The 16688-nt window shown below is 35.4% G+C and overlaps 1 protein-coding gene across 1 annotated transcript in view; it reads left to right on the top strand.

Annotated features, from left to right (window-relative positions):
• musk (muscle, skeletal, receptor tyrosine kinase) overlaps positions 1-16688 on the top strand; it is a 61629-nt gene that overhangs the window by 15728 nt on the left and 29213 nt on the right. The window contains exons 6-10 of the mRNA XM_051685058.1: positions 1713-1837; positions 5842-6001; positions 10440-10446; positions 12306-12569; positions 15999-16168. Of these exons, the coding sequence (XP_051541018.1) occupies positions 1713-1837; positions 5842-6001; positions 10440-10446; positions 12306-12569; positions 15999-16168 (726 nt within the window). The remainder of the gene's footprint in view (positions 1-1712; positions 1838-5841; positions 6002-10439; positions 10447-12305; positions 12570-15998; positions 16169-16688) is intronic.

Raw genomic sequence — 16688 nt, forward strand, 5'->3', positions numbered from 1 at the left:
TTTTGCTAAAAAATATTATTTTACATACAGTGAGCCCAAAAACTATTTAACCTACTTCTAGTTCATTGCATTAACTATGGACATTTTCTATTAAGATTTGACAACAAGAAAGAGTCACAAACAATTTTTGTTTTATCTACAGACAATCATACAGAGCCCCTTAGAAAATAGTTTTCTGAAATAGTTTTGTGTGCCCTTGCAATAAGTTTTGTGTTTCCTCGCAATAATTTTACCATGGTTTTACTACAGTAACCATATGTTTACCTTGATATTTGTAGTAAAACCATAGTAATAATACAGAAACCAGTTAAACCAATTGTTAAACTATGGTATTTTTATAGTAAAACCATAAATAACCACAAAATGATGATAGTATATGACCATAGTTTTCATTTTCCTGTATTATTACTATGGTTTTACTACAGATATCATGGTTACAATATGGTTACTGTAGCAAACCATGGTAAATTTATTTTGAATGCAAACTGTTGTGAAGAAACGCAAAACTATTTGAAAAAAACAAACAACCAAAAAAACATTCCCTCCTGTCCTCTAAGGGGCTCCATACATTCATACATTTTTAAGTGTGAATTAAAGAAACTGTTCACCCAAAAATAAATTTATAAATAAAATAAAAAACTGACAAGCTGAAAAAAATAAAAACAAATAAAAAAATAAAAAGCAAAAAAGCACAATAAAAGTAGTCTCATGTGCTATATTCCAAAACTTGTGAAGTCATATGATAGCTTTGTGTGAAGAAAAGACAGAAATGTACGTTGTTATTCACCGATAATCTTCTACACTGCTACAGCTTTTAAATTCATTCACATTCATGTATATTCAACTATGGTGCTTCAAAACATGTCACAGCAGGTTTGATGTGAATGATGCCAAACATCTTTGGTTCTCATTTGTCTCATAACCAATATCAATCAATGTGCCATACCTGAACATACTTCGGCAGACGGAATGTTTTTAGTGAATAACAACTTAATATTCAATCTGTTCCTCACACAAATCTATGGTATAGCCTCAGACTTGGCAACATGAGCACAAAGGGAGTTGACACATTGCTACCGAATGTTCCAGTACCCTGACATCTGACAAGCGACATCTCCCATCAGATATTTTTGCATCAGTTCAGATGTGTTTATCTTTTTCTGTGGTGTGACTGATAGTGTACTGCATGAGCGCCTTCAAGGACATGGGTTCTGGTCTCGAAGGTTGCTTTTCCTTCTAAGATAAAATTTGTACTCCACAGATGGTTAGGTTTAGCGTTGGGGTTTGCGGTAGAGTTAATAAAATATGCATTCCTGTTGACTGTATTACATCCATTTAAACTAAAAACAACTCGCTTTTGGTGCCCCTCTATAGACGTTTCAGCCAGAAACTGGGGGCAGTGCTTCACATTTCAGGAAGCACAGAGTGATTTCAACTGAAGAACTTTTAACCTACTGTCACCAAAATCACAGTGTAGTCAGTTTGGACTTGAAATATAGCAGAATGGACTACGTTATAATATTTTTATGGTGTTCTTATGAGCTTGTCAGTCGCTGTTCACCATTCACTTTTTATGTTCAACACAAGAAAGAAAATCATACAGGTTTGGAACAAAATTTGCATTATTGGGTGAACTATCCCTTTAAGTGTCCAAATGCTTCATGTTTCTATTCACAATATTCACATGCATGTATTAAATTTTTTTCCCTTAGCTCCTGCCAAAATACTAAAAGTTCCCAAAGAGAAGAAAGTCCAGATCGGATCAGAAGTTGTGTTAGAGTGTAACGCCACTGGCAACCCAATCCCTTCTATAACCTGGCTTGAAAACGGCAATACGGTAAAACATTTACTTTATAAAACACGTCACAATAACCCAGGCCTCCTTTCTTTTTACCTTCTCTTTCTCTTCAAGAATGCTTTGAAAATAAAGAGCACATAATTGTACTATATCTCATCTTCAGTACTGCCGCTCCCTATATGCATATTACGCAGTCTGCGTAGGGCACCAACTCCCTAGGGGACACAGATGTACACATTACTAATTATACTAAGGATATTTAATAGTTGTTAAAATGAAAATAAAAACATAGTATAAAGTTAAATTATTTTCTGTGTGGTAAAATTGTCTGAAAGTTGAACCTACCTAAAATTACACCTATGCATCATTTGTTGTAAATTAGCCTATGTAATTTGTTTATACGTTGTTCAAGGACCCACTAGTTGTCGCAGAACACAGACAGTCGCACTTTCGCACCACGCCTCATCAATTTGCACCCCCATCAATTTGGCCAGCGGTGGCCCTGCTCATACTGGAACAGAGAGCTGGGCTCAGTACATTAAATTTAAGGGTGTTTCTTCAATTATGGGCACTTTTGGCCCTGTACACTGTAAGAAAATAAACTCTCTTAAAACACACTTTTTACACACTCCCAATGTTTATTTAATTTGTCTACAAACAACATCCAACAGTGGATATACAGTACATACATGACCGGAGAATTCTGTCATTTTTGTATTTTTTTGTTTTCCTTAAAATCATGAACATTTCCATCACAGTGTCATTTACAGCACATCTCTACTATGTATTGTGTTTAATTGCATTCTGTGGTGGAAATGACATTTTTGGAATAAAATGACCAATTCCTTTGCCTTCCTAAGGCTAATTTCATAGCTAGCATTTTAAGTATCCTAAATACACACAATTAAATAATATATTTCACAATAATTTCACAGTTCCTGCATACTCTGACAAAATAACAGCTTGATTGGAAATTACACACAATAAAATATCCTGTTCACATATTTGCTTTGATATTTCCTTTTTTTTAATCACATATCACATGTCTCATATTTAATAACATGCTTCTCACTGACACTGTTGTCTCATTGGTAACCAAGTATATTAACTTTATTAGGTTAATGTAAAAAATGTAAAAAACTTATTAGGTCATTTTTAGCGAACAACTGAGGACAGTCATAATTTGTGTAAAAACTGGGGTTATCATAGTTTAAAAAAATTATAATTATATTTAATGTTTTTTAAATAATATTTATTAATTAACTAACTTATTTATAATTAAATGATTATTAATTAAAAATAATTAAAAAAAATTTTATTAAAAAAAACAATTCATAATTTAGATGTATTTAATTTTATAATTAATATATAATAAAATAATAATATGCTAATTATACTTATTATAATAATCTTATTTGTTATCATAGATTTTATTTTTATTTTTTAAGATTGAAACTTGGGTTTGGGGCAAGGGGTAAAACAATAAATAATAAATGCATGGACAAAAGTTTCCAGTTGGATTGTGACCTTCATACAATAAAGAGAAAAAAAAGTTATTTTAGTTTTTAATAAAAATCAACCCCTGAGACATGTACTGTAAGTGCCTGTAGCAATACCCTTAAATGTCAGACTGCATATCTCAAATGCATTGCCAACACATTGATGGAGGTCTGCATTCCGTGAGAGCTTTGGTCTGTGCCACTATTAACAGGATTCAAGCAACAATCATTTCTCATGGCGCTGATCGGACAGCAGCAATACAACATAAGCCACATTGAGATCAAGAGATGAATTCAAAACACCTCTGCACTGTTATCATTACTCAGGATCATTTTTGAATGTTGATTTTGGTTGGATAAAACAAAGTGACCTGAAAACTGTTAAGCAGTCTTATGTGAAGATATTGTCTTAAAAACAAGCACATAAGACTTTAATCAAGGCCAATCCAATATTCAAATTTCACAGGCTTCTGTCAGGGATAAAGATTCAATCTGAACAAGCTGTGCTGTCTTTGTTTTCATTTGGATACCCGTAATCATATTTTAAATACAATCTTTTACAAGATATATGTTGATAAATATTAGGTTGGTTAACCCGCTGTGTTTGAAGCTGCTATTTTTTGGCATGATATGTAACAACAGTGTGGGCAGAAGAATGACCTCTCCAGTTGAGGCCGTTGAACGTTGCATAAGAGAGTTAAGATTATTTTGTCAATTCAAAGTAAACTTACATATTAATGACCTCAAAGCTAACAGACATGGACTGAAAGCTACAGAACACGATTTAAATTTCACAGGGTCATAAAGGCATGGATTCAGGAATTTACATTGCAATCATGTCTTTATGGATATAGGTTTCTAATGCAACTCCTTAATAAATGCTTAACAGTGTCCACTTTGCATTAAGGTACAATTTTCATAGGTTACTAATGTTGAACGTGTTATTAAGCATTTACAACATGCAAGGAAAAATGGCATGAAAGTTACTCTTTTTATGCATGTTAAAACCGCATAGTAATGATTTGTAATGCATTTGTTAATGATTTATTAGTCATTAATAAACTACTTGAATCCCTTAACAAAGGGAACGTTAGTGTAAAGTGTAACCCATATGCTTCAAAAGCACCAAACACTACATTATTGTTAAATACAACTAAATTTCAAAAACTTTATTTTGCTGGGCCTGGGTAGCTCAGTGGTAAAGACGCTGACTACCACCCCTGGAGTTCGCTAGTTCGAATCCCAGGGTGTGCTGAGTGACTCCAGCTGGGTCTCCTAAGCAACCAAATTGGCCCAGTCCCTAGGGAGGGTAGAGTCACATGGGGTAACCTCCTCGTGATCGCTATAATGTGGTTCGCTCTCGTTTGGGCGCGTGGTGAGTTGTGCTTGGATGCTGTGGTGGATGGCGGGAAGCCTCCACATGCGCTATATCTCCGCGGTAACGTGCTCAACAAGCCACATGATAAGATGCGCGGGTTGACGGTCTCAGACACGGAGGCAGCTGAGATTCGTCCTCCACCACCCGGATTGAGGTGAGTCACTACGCCACCACGAGGACTTAGAGCACATTGGGAATTGGGCATTCCAAATTGAAAAAAAAAAAAAAAAAAAAAAAAAACTCTGGATATTTTAGGACTCATCATTAAGCAGAGGTTTAGTACACTAAATGCCAGGGGGCTTGACTTGTTTGAGATACAACGATGATAGCTAAACTCTATAACTCATCTATGTTCATGGATCACAAACTGCTGGATATTACTGGATATTGCCAGCTTCAAACACATAACCTTTGACCTCTGCACCACCACCAAAGATTGTTCTTTGCTTTTGGTGTGGTTTTTCACTATTCCATTTATTAATAACAAGAAGTCATTATGAACACAAAATTACAATAGCATTTTAATTTACAACATTTCTATGATTAATGGACAGTTTGATCGTTCATATTCCCATTCATCATCATGACTAAGAGATGAACTTTGACCTCTGACCACCAGAGCATGTTTGAAAAGCAAGAGATGTTATTAAACCGTTGATTAAAATTACCCTGTGTCATTCTGGCAGGACTTTCAGCTCACTAGTTTCCTTTAGCCGGATAAAGTGTCTTCTAAAATCAGCTACATGAGCACTTTGTCAAATATAGGGCCGTGATTGCAGTTTGACATTCCTGCAGGCTCTTATAATGTTCTCATAAACTCAACAAATCACATTAGCACAATAGCAGCAGTCTTTACGCGTCCACAGGATAAACACAGGGATTTAATTTAATTGCTGGAACAATCCAATGACTTGCATATAATCCATAAACATTTTTTGTTTCTTTATTCTGTTCTATTCTATTCTGTTCTTCTTGGCAACCGTTAACAAGCTAGAGTTGGACTACATTACTTGGTGGAAGAATTATTTATTTTGATTGTTATAATTAATAAATGAAGTCCTATATTGACGCAGTGCATTATAGTGATTGTACCAGGGTTAAGGGATGTTATTTTCATTTCGTTCCAGATGTCTAGAGTTGAGTCTGTATTAATTGATTATTTGTAGATTTCAGGAGCATCAGTGGAGGAGACACTGGTGGATGAGGTCATAGTGTCTGTTCTCCGTGTGGTGGTGCATAAACCTGCTCTATACACCTGTCGAGCTACTAACCAGCACAGCGGAGGAGCCAACACCGTTAAAGCCACAACAAAAATAACTGTTACAGGTGAGTTTATACACTGAGTTAAAGCTATAATATGTTGTCAGAAAGTTAAAATAGTTTGTCTACATTTGTAAACCAGTGTGCTGTTTCTTTTTTTTTTTTTTTTTTTCTCCCAATTTGGAACGCCCAATTCCCACTACTTAGTAGGTCCTTATGGTGGCATGGTTACTCACCTCAATACGGGTGGCAGATGACAAGTCTCAGTTGCCTCCGCTTCTAAGACAGTCAATCTGCGCATCTTATCATGTGGCTCATTGTGCATGACACCGTGGAGACTCCCACACGCTACACTGAGAGCGAGAACCACTAATTGTGACCATGAGGAGGTTACCCCATGTGACTCTACCCTCCTTAGCAACCGGGCCAATTTGGTTGCTTAGGAGACCTGGCTGGAGTCACTCAGCACACCCTGGATTCAAACTCATGACTCCAGGGGTGGTAGTCAACGTCAATACTCGCTGAGCTACCCAGGCCCTCCAGTGTACTGTTTTACCTGAATACATCATGTAAAGGCTGACTTAGAACTGTATAATGCAAAGGTCCTCAACAGGGGGTCCACGACCCCTAGGTGGTCCGTGGTAGTGCCGTAGGGGGTCCGCAAATTACTGTTTGATCCACCACCAGCACTCGTAATAATCACTCGCACACGAGTGAGAGACAGTACCGCCGCTCCCTATACGCATTTTATGCAGTCTGCGTAAGGCACCAACTCCCTAGGGGGCACCAGAAACTTCACCGGCTGCCCTTACTCACACATTATACGTTATTCAAGGACCCAGTAGTAGTCGTGGAACACAAACGATTGCCTCGCGCTCGCACTTTATCCTCACGCTCGCACGTCCCTGGTGAGAGTGGAGTATGTATTTTAGTCCATCCACATTCTGAAGCCCCTTGAACCTGCACACCAAATCTTCCTCTTGCAGTAATCCTTCCTCATATTCACGCATCCCATTTTATTTTGATATGAACTAAATGGAATACCGAACATTGTTAAAGTTTGACGTAATTAGCCCATCGCCCATGCTCATTATGAGCCGCTCATAATGCAACGCATATCGTTTAAGCAGCGCTGAAGTAGAGGATTGCGTAAGTAAACGCCTGCTATGCATTTTTCGTGGTGTGCGAATGCCAGCTTACAGTTTCTTGTATTATTAGTTGCTTTTTGCTTTCAGAACAATAGCCTATAGTTACATAATATACAGTATAGACCTATGTATATGTAATATGTCTAAATATATAGTTATCGCTGAGATGATCAAGCTGCCATAGGCTACACTGACGGTGACTGTCAAATCAACATAATTAAAGGTGCCTATAGTCATTTTGTCCTCATTACAACGTTTTCCTCCTACAGAAATTAACTGTAATTTTGAAACGTATGTATAAAATCAATCACTAACATGAGATGAAGACTCCAGGTATAGGCCTATCAGTAACCTTATAAAAGTTTTTTTACTCTGCATGGACAGTCTGTATTTCTGTTTGTCTGTCTGTTTATCTGTCTTTTTTTTTCTTTTTCTTTTTGGAGGGGGTATGGCACAGTAATTAAAAAGGAAAATTAAAAATAGCACTTCATGTCAAAAAGGTTGCAGACCTCTGCTATACTTAATTTAGTAATTATTTTAATGGCTTTGCAATGTAAACAACATAAAATATGTACATACAATAATAAGGTACTATACACGTTTTTATAGGCATAAAATGCAACACTCAATTTTCAGACAATATGTAACGGGGGTCCCTGTTCTGTCTCTCTACATACCAAGGGGTCCTTGGCCTGAAAATGGTTGAAGACCCCTGGTATAATACCTCTCATTATACTGTAATATGTCAGCTGTTATTGCTACACTGCCAAATGCCGGTTAACTGCTTGCAAGACATGTTGTCTCTCTAGATTGTTGTTTATTGACACTGAATTGAGAAGAATATCTTGTTTTTGGAAGAAAAGAAATACAATCTACAGTAAGAAAATACCCATCTTCCACAATGTATTTGCATTTTAAATGAATTATAGGCTATTTAATGAATTTCAGATTTTCAAAATGTAAACAATTAAGGGTAACACTATAAATTAATGCTCCCTTTGTTAAGGGTTTATTAAGGGGTTAATTAATGAACAATAAGTCATTTATAAATGCATAATAACTCATTGATAAGCAGTAATAACAATGTTCATTAAAAGGGTGACTTTTGTGCAATTCCTGCCAAATAGTGAGCCATTTTACCATAACACTTATTCAACATTAATGCCCTATGAAAATGTAACATAATCTAAATGAATGCATATGAAGCATTTATTAAGAGTTGGCAACATTGGAAACCTATGTTCATAAAGTTCAGTATGGTTTAATAGTCGTCAGGCTTTATTATATGATACGAATGAGCATGAAGACCTGAGAAGTGTTTTTACAGAGGAGTTAAGGTAACTAGGACTAGTTATGTTGGGATACCACTTGCACTAGCACCATTCTTTTGACGTCAAAGTGAAAAGGAAAATGACAACACAAGTTAGTCAAGACATTACAGTAATGAATATAAACATATAGCAGACTGTAGCAAATATAGCAGACTGCCTTATATAAATAAAAGGTAATGCCGGTAAGTGATGTGCTATGCTTTTGCATTGTAACCAGTCATAATATCTTAGCAGAACACAGTTTTAAATCCTACTGTTAATAAAAGACCATGAAACAAGCCCCTGTAAACAAACACCGGCTGTGGCCTGCTGTTTTAGCCATATGCTTGTCTAGCTACTTTGTGAAAATGCTCTGTTAGTTTTAGCAGCTGTGCTTATAGTGCCAGTATTTCAGTTAGCTCTTGTGTTTATATAGCTGTTTTTTGGCCTGCTTAAAGCTCTGAAATGCATCCCTGGGCAAACGTACCCCACATGTCTTTTTGTAGATCTTTAGTTATGTCAGCTATGTACTCAATACAGTTAGGCAATATGGCACTGAATTTTAATACAATTTGCTTGTGTCTATCAGATGATTAGTGTTTACCAAATATGCCCAGAAATATGCTATGTTTTATGTATATAGGTATGTACAAAACTGTTGTGCTTTAAAAAAAAAAAAAAAAAGATTGGGCAAAATTAATAGGCCACAAGAGGATGTTGAATAGGAATTTGAATTGGAATGATATGACTGATTCTGTATGTCTTAAAACTAAGAAGTTAAATACTGTCAGAGCAATCAGTGGATACAGCAATGGATACAACACCACAAAATATCCACTACATTGTTTTCAGATAACCTTATAAAAATAAAGGTAACACTTTACATTAATGCTCCTTTTGTTTAGGATTTATAAAGGGGTTCCTTAATAACTAATACATCAAATGCATTATCAATGGTTTATTTGCAATTATAACAACTTGCATAAAACACATTTAGACATTACTGTAATGTCTTGACTCACTTATGTTGTCACATTCTTTGTCACATTGATTTAAAAAAAGAAAATGTGGTGTCCCAACTTACCTAGTCCTAGTTACCTAAAGTCCTCTGAAAAAAAAAAAAAAAAAAAAAAACTTGACAACTTTTTCATGCTCATTCACTGCATTTATCATATAATAAAGCCAGATGACTATTAAACCATACTGAACTTTTGTGAACAAGTTTCTGATATTGGCAAATCCTTAATAAATATTATTAATCATTTATCACATATGAACAAGGCATTGCATGCAAATCTCCCTTTTTATGCATGTTGTTATAACTGCTTGTCAGTTATTTATATTGCATTTGTAAATAAATTATTAGTCAATAATGAACCCATTTAATCCCTTTTAAGAAGTGAACATCAATGCAAAGTGTTACCAAAATTGATTACATAAAAATTATTTAGCAAATAAAAGCATTCTGGGAAATGAATGAATAAATAAATTGAAAACAAGTTTATTAACTTTAATGAAAAATGTATTTAATTACAGAATGTTGATTTCAAACATTGATTATTAATATCATCTTATGTTTCTAGAAATACTCCATATGTTGTGATAATGCGTCACATTTTTAAGTATTATTATTACTTATTATTATTAAAAGTTATTAAAATGCTTCCTGCATCTTGTTGGCTGGCTCATTAAAATTCCATTTAAATTTAAACGACATTCTCAATTTAATTTTAAATGGCACATGGCCCTGTCAATTACAAACGTACTTTTTCCTTTAACTGCATTTCTTGGTGTAGTACTGTAGATTCTTGAACCCTCTTAGGAGGGGCCATTAAACTTCACTCCTGCTGTATCCCAAGACCCCCCATCTTTTGTTTCTGTCATTAACACACACATTGAGCCAAGCACAACATCATAGAAGTATGGTCAGGCCAACAGAGTGGATGATTTACTGTTTGTCATTATTAAGCAGATATAGTTTGTTCTCTTCTCTGTTCTGGGGTCTGTTCCTGGTGGCGGTCTCTGGATCCTGTTACTTTCCAATAGAATGGAGGTAAGAATTTATTTTTGTTCTGTGAAATGGTACTTTAACATACTGGACAACTTCATGTATGCGGTTTCTTATAGAGTCCCAGCTGGGTTAATCTCACGAAACCTGTGTTGAAACCATGTCTGGGGCATATTTCAAGGCAAAATTATATTTTGCTTATAGAAAATTATGCCTGTTTTTAAAACTTGTTTAATTTGTTGGATTTGTTGCATTCTGACATTATTTTCATGAGAATTAAAAAAACAAAACAAATTACACTAATGAGAGTCACCATTGAGAATAATGGGAATTACAAAAAACAAAAGTAACACAAGCAATGAGAATTTGGGGGGGGGGGGGGGGGGGGGGAATGTGCTTCATTGTGAAGAAAATATTACCCCAACGCAGTGGTGTCAATTTCTTTGCACATGATTTTTGGGTAAAATGTGACCTGGACACATTTTCGTGAGATTCACCCAGCTCAGATTCAGTGATGCTAGTGAATCACGTTAAAATTATTTGCATGGTCTTTCATTATGACAACATCTTTGGATTTAAAGCTACAAAAATAAAATTGATAGGAAGTTAGTGCGCCAATAAACAAATGAAAGACAGATTTCTACATTCGAGTGCATGACTCAAGTTGGCTACTCAGTCGGAAGTTTTTTAAAATCTTGGGTGTACGCTTGGGGGAAGTTCTTTCTCTGGAAAGAGCAACACAAATTGAATCAGTATTGATTGAGATGATAAATGTAAACATATACACATGTGCTTGGTAATGCAGTACATTTCTGCTGCCAGAGCCAGACACGCCACACGGTTTAGGTTACACATGAACTTACATAATCCAAGTTATTATCTGACAGTTTAGATTCAGCATCTGGACACAATTAGAGCGAAGTAATTGTGAGAACTGCACTTCATTCTTGTCAAGTGTTCACTGTATACATGAATCAGCCAGCAGACATCATAAGGCATAGTTATGGTATGGAAGCCCTGAAGGGACATCTTCATTTGACATAAGTACAAAAGTGGCCAGATCAGTCAAATTCAATGATGAAAGGTGACAACTTCTAAACCCAACTACACATCTCACAAACACAATTTTCCAAGGCAAAAATCACTGTTACTGTCGCTCAAATGTAGGGTTTGGGATTTGAACAAACCCTTGACTCAAAGTATTAGTCTTTGACTAATAACTTTATTAAAAATGTGTTATTGCTAGGGAATATGAATATTATCTGATGACATATGAGGTGTGCTATTTAAATGAATTATAAAATACAATAAAATAGGGTAACCAGTGCATATTATGACCACAAACACCGCAAATTCGCCACTGTTAATTTTCACTTGCAAATGAGCTTTATAACAGACTTGTGGCAAATTGTCCATTGTTGCCAAAGATTTGCCGGAGGTTCACTACTACCGGGTAGAGCTGCAAACTTCTGGCAAACATTTGCGGTGAATATAAAAAGCTCATTTGCATGTGAAAATAACAAGCGGCAAATTTGCAGAATAATAATAATAATAATAAAAATCTACTTGGAACTACAATTTTAATTTGATTTATGCCACCTACTGCAAAAAAAGGTAAAATAAATGTATGACATAATTCTTAAATGGTAACTATGTACTGTATAAAATAACATGAAAAAAAATGTGTGACTTCAAAACGCATACATTACAAAATTATATTGGGATACATTATACTATCTCATGCATATGTCATACCGATATTTTGTAGTAGTATTTGCTAATGATATACAGAGATAATTGCTTGAATTTTGAACAAAACTGTATTATGTTTTGTTGTTACATGGCCCATTTTGCTGTTACATTGTTGTGTTGTGATTAGTATGGCATGTGTCTTATTTATGAAGACTGTACAAAGGCAATGCTGGTTACTGCAGTACATACAGAGGTGACATCTGTCGGGGTCTTCTCCGGCAAGACGCTCTGGTCTTCTTCAACTACTCTCTGCCGAACCCAGAGGATGCGCAAGAGTATCTGGCTCAGAGCATGTGGGGGGAGCTGGAAGGTGTGAGTTCATTCTGCAGGCCTGCTGCGAGATCGCTGCTTTGCCATGCAACCTTCCAGGACTGTAATCCCTCTGGACTGGGACCAGCACCTAAACCTGTCTGCAGGTACTAGAGGCATGATGTTATTAATACCAACCAAGTTATTTGAATTCATGTCTTAATAGGAACAGTTCACCCAAATATGAAAATTCTGTCATTACTGATTCAACCTCATGTTGTTCCAAACCTGCATGACATTTGTTTTTTGTTTGGAATGCAAAACATGTTGCTCTGTTTTCAGAAAATATCTTAAAATTTGGCCTGTTGATCACATAAAGCTATCGTACAGCTTCAGAATAATTTGAAAAGTACTTTTCATTGAGGCAACATAATTAAGTTGGATTAGGTCAAATTATTGTACAATAGTAGATTTAACTCAACTTAATTAGGTTTGTCAAACTCAGTTTACTTAGTTTTATTAAATACATTTACTTATGTTGGTTCAACTTAATTTATTTTATTAATCTTTTGTATATGCCAGGTGAACAAGTGTAAGAGCAGTGAAACTGTTACACTGTCAATCTAATAGCAACTATTAAATTATAGCTAAACAGCACTCGAGTATCACTTGAAAATGAACATACATCCTCAACCAAAGCACAAGTGCCATTCTTCACCAAATGGTAACCCCCAAAACTCCAGCACAGACACTCTTTTTAAATACCACTATAACAGAACACTAAACATTTACAAATCTCCTCCTATTCTCATCTTGCTCAAAAATGCATAAAATAACACTTAATTTCAACATTTGTTCTCCCTATCCAGTCCCATACAAAGCATGCTGGGAAATCCACTGTTTCATCAATACTACATTTACATCACAAAAAGTATTAGTCCCAACTCAAATAGATAATGTAAACTTCCATTTGACATATTTTAATGGATAGAACGCAATGGAAATTACAAAAGGAAATTACAAGGGTGTTGCAGCACCATGATTTATCTTGTGATTAATATTTATAGTAATACACATGTCATTATATCAAATAATTAAAAATATGATGTTGTATCATAATTGTAGGATACTCGTTGGGGCGCCCCCTACCTTTCAGACCTGTGTATTGTGATAGAAGTTGATTAAGAAAAAAAACTTTTTTCTAGTGTTTGCTGCCACCTAGAGGAACGATTAAGACAAAAGTAGAGAGATAGAGCAAACAGAGCCTTTATTACAAGATTTTGAAACTAAAGATAAAAAAAAGGATCCATTTGACCCTGAGGTACAAAGTAGGGACTTTTTTTGTAGCTTTGTTTATAAATACATGACATTTTAAAAAATTACATCGCCAGGTGCAGACCACCTCTGTGGAGGATGTCATGAATTTCAGGCCGAAAACTAAAGTTAAGTTGATGTAAATCAGTGTTAAAAATCCAAAAGGGTCAAACTGACCCATTAGGAAGAGCTATAAATAACAGTAAAACAATTTTGACCACACTCTTCTGTGTGCTAATACATGTTAATTTGTGCTAATGAATTTAGTTTACTAGCAGCACCAGTGCTAACACCTAAAACAAATAAGCATACAGCCTAGGACAAATTCAAACCTGGGTTTCTGTGATGTAAGAGCTCTTAAAGGTGCACTCAGTAATTCTAATCCAATACACTTTTTGTCAAATTCTGCTAATATCTCCTCACAGTCTTCTAGCTGTCCGTTCTGTGGGTGGGCTGAAAAAAAAATCTAGTATTTGTACATAGCCCTGGCTCTGTAAATGGGACAAAAACAAAGTGGAACAGACCGATCCACATAACACTACTCCAGCCAATCAGCAACAGGGGGTGGTTCTTGCGCGTGCACAGGATGGGGGGTGGGGGCAGAGCGAGAGGGAAATTCATAAGAAGAGCGATGGCAAATCTGGCTGATGCGAACTTTCTAAACTCCAAGGAGGACAAATGGCTGAGAAACAGACCAAGAGAAAAAGGTCAGACGAATATAAACTAAACAAGAGGGATTATGATAAGTCGAGGGCTAGAAGTCGCGTCAACATCGGCAAGGCTTTTCAGCGGTGGAGAGACCTCCGAGAGGTAAAAGGCTTGAAGACGGATGCAGAAGTTGCTCTTTTGCTATGTTTCACAGAACCCATATATGCTGTTGTTGTGATGTTAGATTTAGTAGCAGGAGAGTTGTGAGTGTCTGGAGCTGGTGTGCGTAAAACCGTCTCACGTGCATAAATTTGGGGGGCGGAGCTTCCAAAGGAGCACTGAAGAGAGGGGTGTGTTTGTTTCGGCAGTTGAGTTCGAATATCAACAGTGTTTCTCAGGAATCACTGAGTGCACCTTTAAATGGTGCAAGTGCACTACCCTCTGTTTCACATTTCTGAGCTTTTATGGTAAATGTTTTGTCATATTTGGAGCTTGGCAATGTAAATCACCATCAACATTTGTTGTATGAAAAACAGCACCCAGCACATTCTGAAAAATATCTCCTAAGTGTTCCACAGATGACTGAAAACTAGACGAATTCAAACAAACATATATCGCTATTAGCTAATGCATGTGATTAATTTAAAATGTTTAACATGATTACACATTCACCAACTTTTGACATTCAATTCTGACATTTTATTCAGCTCTGTGTGAGTTCTAAACACTGGTTGGAATAGGGTATAATCTTCACGATGTGTCTGGGGTTATTTTTACTGATGTGAAAAACACAAACACTCAACAGCAATTCCATGTCAATTATCAAGTGATGTAGAAAGGACCTCTTAACCATATATATATATATATATATATATATATATATATATATATATATATATATATATATATATATATATATATATATATATGTACACACACACTACCGGTCAAAGGTTTTGAAACACTTTACTGAAATGTTTCTCATGATCTTAAAAATCTTTTGATCTGAAGGCGTATGCTTAAATGTTTGAAATTAGTTTTGTAGACAAAAATATAATTGTGCCACCATATTAATTTATTTCATTATAAAAAAAGTTTATGAAATTGATGACTTGGACCAAATAATAAAGAAAAGCAGCCAATAAGTGCCCAACAAAGATGGGAACTCCTTCAATACTGTTTAAAAAGCATCCCGGGGTGATACCTCAAGAAGTTGGTTGAGAAAATGTCAAGAGTACATGTCTGCAAATTCTATGCAAAGGGTGACTACTTTGAAGATGCTAAAATATAACAGAATTTTGATTTATTTTGGATTTTGTTTAGTCACAACATAATTCCCATTGTTCCATTTATGTTATTCCATAGTTTTGATGACTTTACTATTATTCTAAAATGTGAAAAAAATTATAATAAAGAATAAGTGTTTCAAAACTTTTATATATATATATATATATATATATATATATATATATATATATATATATATATATATATATATATATATATTTTTTTTTTTTTGTACAAAACATACCCATATGGGACTTGTGACAAAAATAAAGTACTTTGTGGCCTTTGCATGGCCTGAATACTCCTGCTATAAGCATTTATATACACACTGCTCTGATGATTCACAGGGAGCACTGTCTGGCAGTGAAGGAGCTGTACTGTTATAAGGAGTGGCGTTCTGAAGAGGAAAGATCTCATCAAGGGTTCCCACATAGCCTGAGCATCACTCTCCCAGAATGCACCACTCTACCCAGCCAGCAAACAGACCCATCCTCATGTACAGCTGTTCCATATGTTGGTAAGACTGACCCAAACACACTATTATATAAACTGTCTGAAATTGAATTCTAGCTTACCACTTACTAACAGTAAGTAAAACATTAGCTGTTTTTCCACAATAAACATTTTAATCAGTAGTATGCTACATTGTTGTCACATGACATTATCACATTGCTTGTAAGTGTTGTCCAGTTACCATCATGGAAATAAAAATGGTTTTTATTTTATTTTTTTATTAAATTGTGTGTACAAAATTTTGGTGCCTTGATCCTGCCACAGGATAAAAAAAATAAATTCTTTTACTGACTGTAGCATTTAGCATTTGCGACTTTTACACTTGTAATTTAGTGTTTACTGTATATCTTGCGATTGCAACTTTATTTCTCGTGATTACAAGAGATATATAAATACTCACAACTGCGACTTTATTTCTCTCAATTGAGACATTATATCTCACATGTGCTGAGGTAAAGTTGGTTTCACATTCACATATTTGGACTTCTCTTTTCTATGGTGCCTTGTTTCTGCCATGGAATAAA

Source organism: Myxocyprinus asiaticus, chromosome 43, assembly GCF_019703515.2.
Source record: "Myxocyprinus asiaticus isolate MX2 ecotype Aquarium Trade chromosome 43, UBuf_Myxa_2, whole genome shotgun sequence".
Lineage (NCBI taxonomy): Eukaryota > Metazoa > Chordata > Actinopteri > Cypriniformes > Catostomidae > Myxocyprinus > Myxocyprinus asiaticus.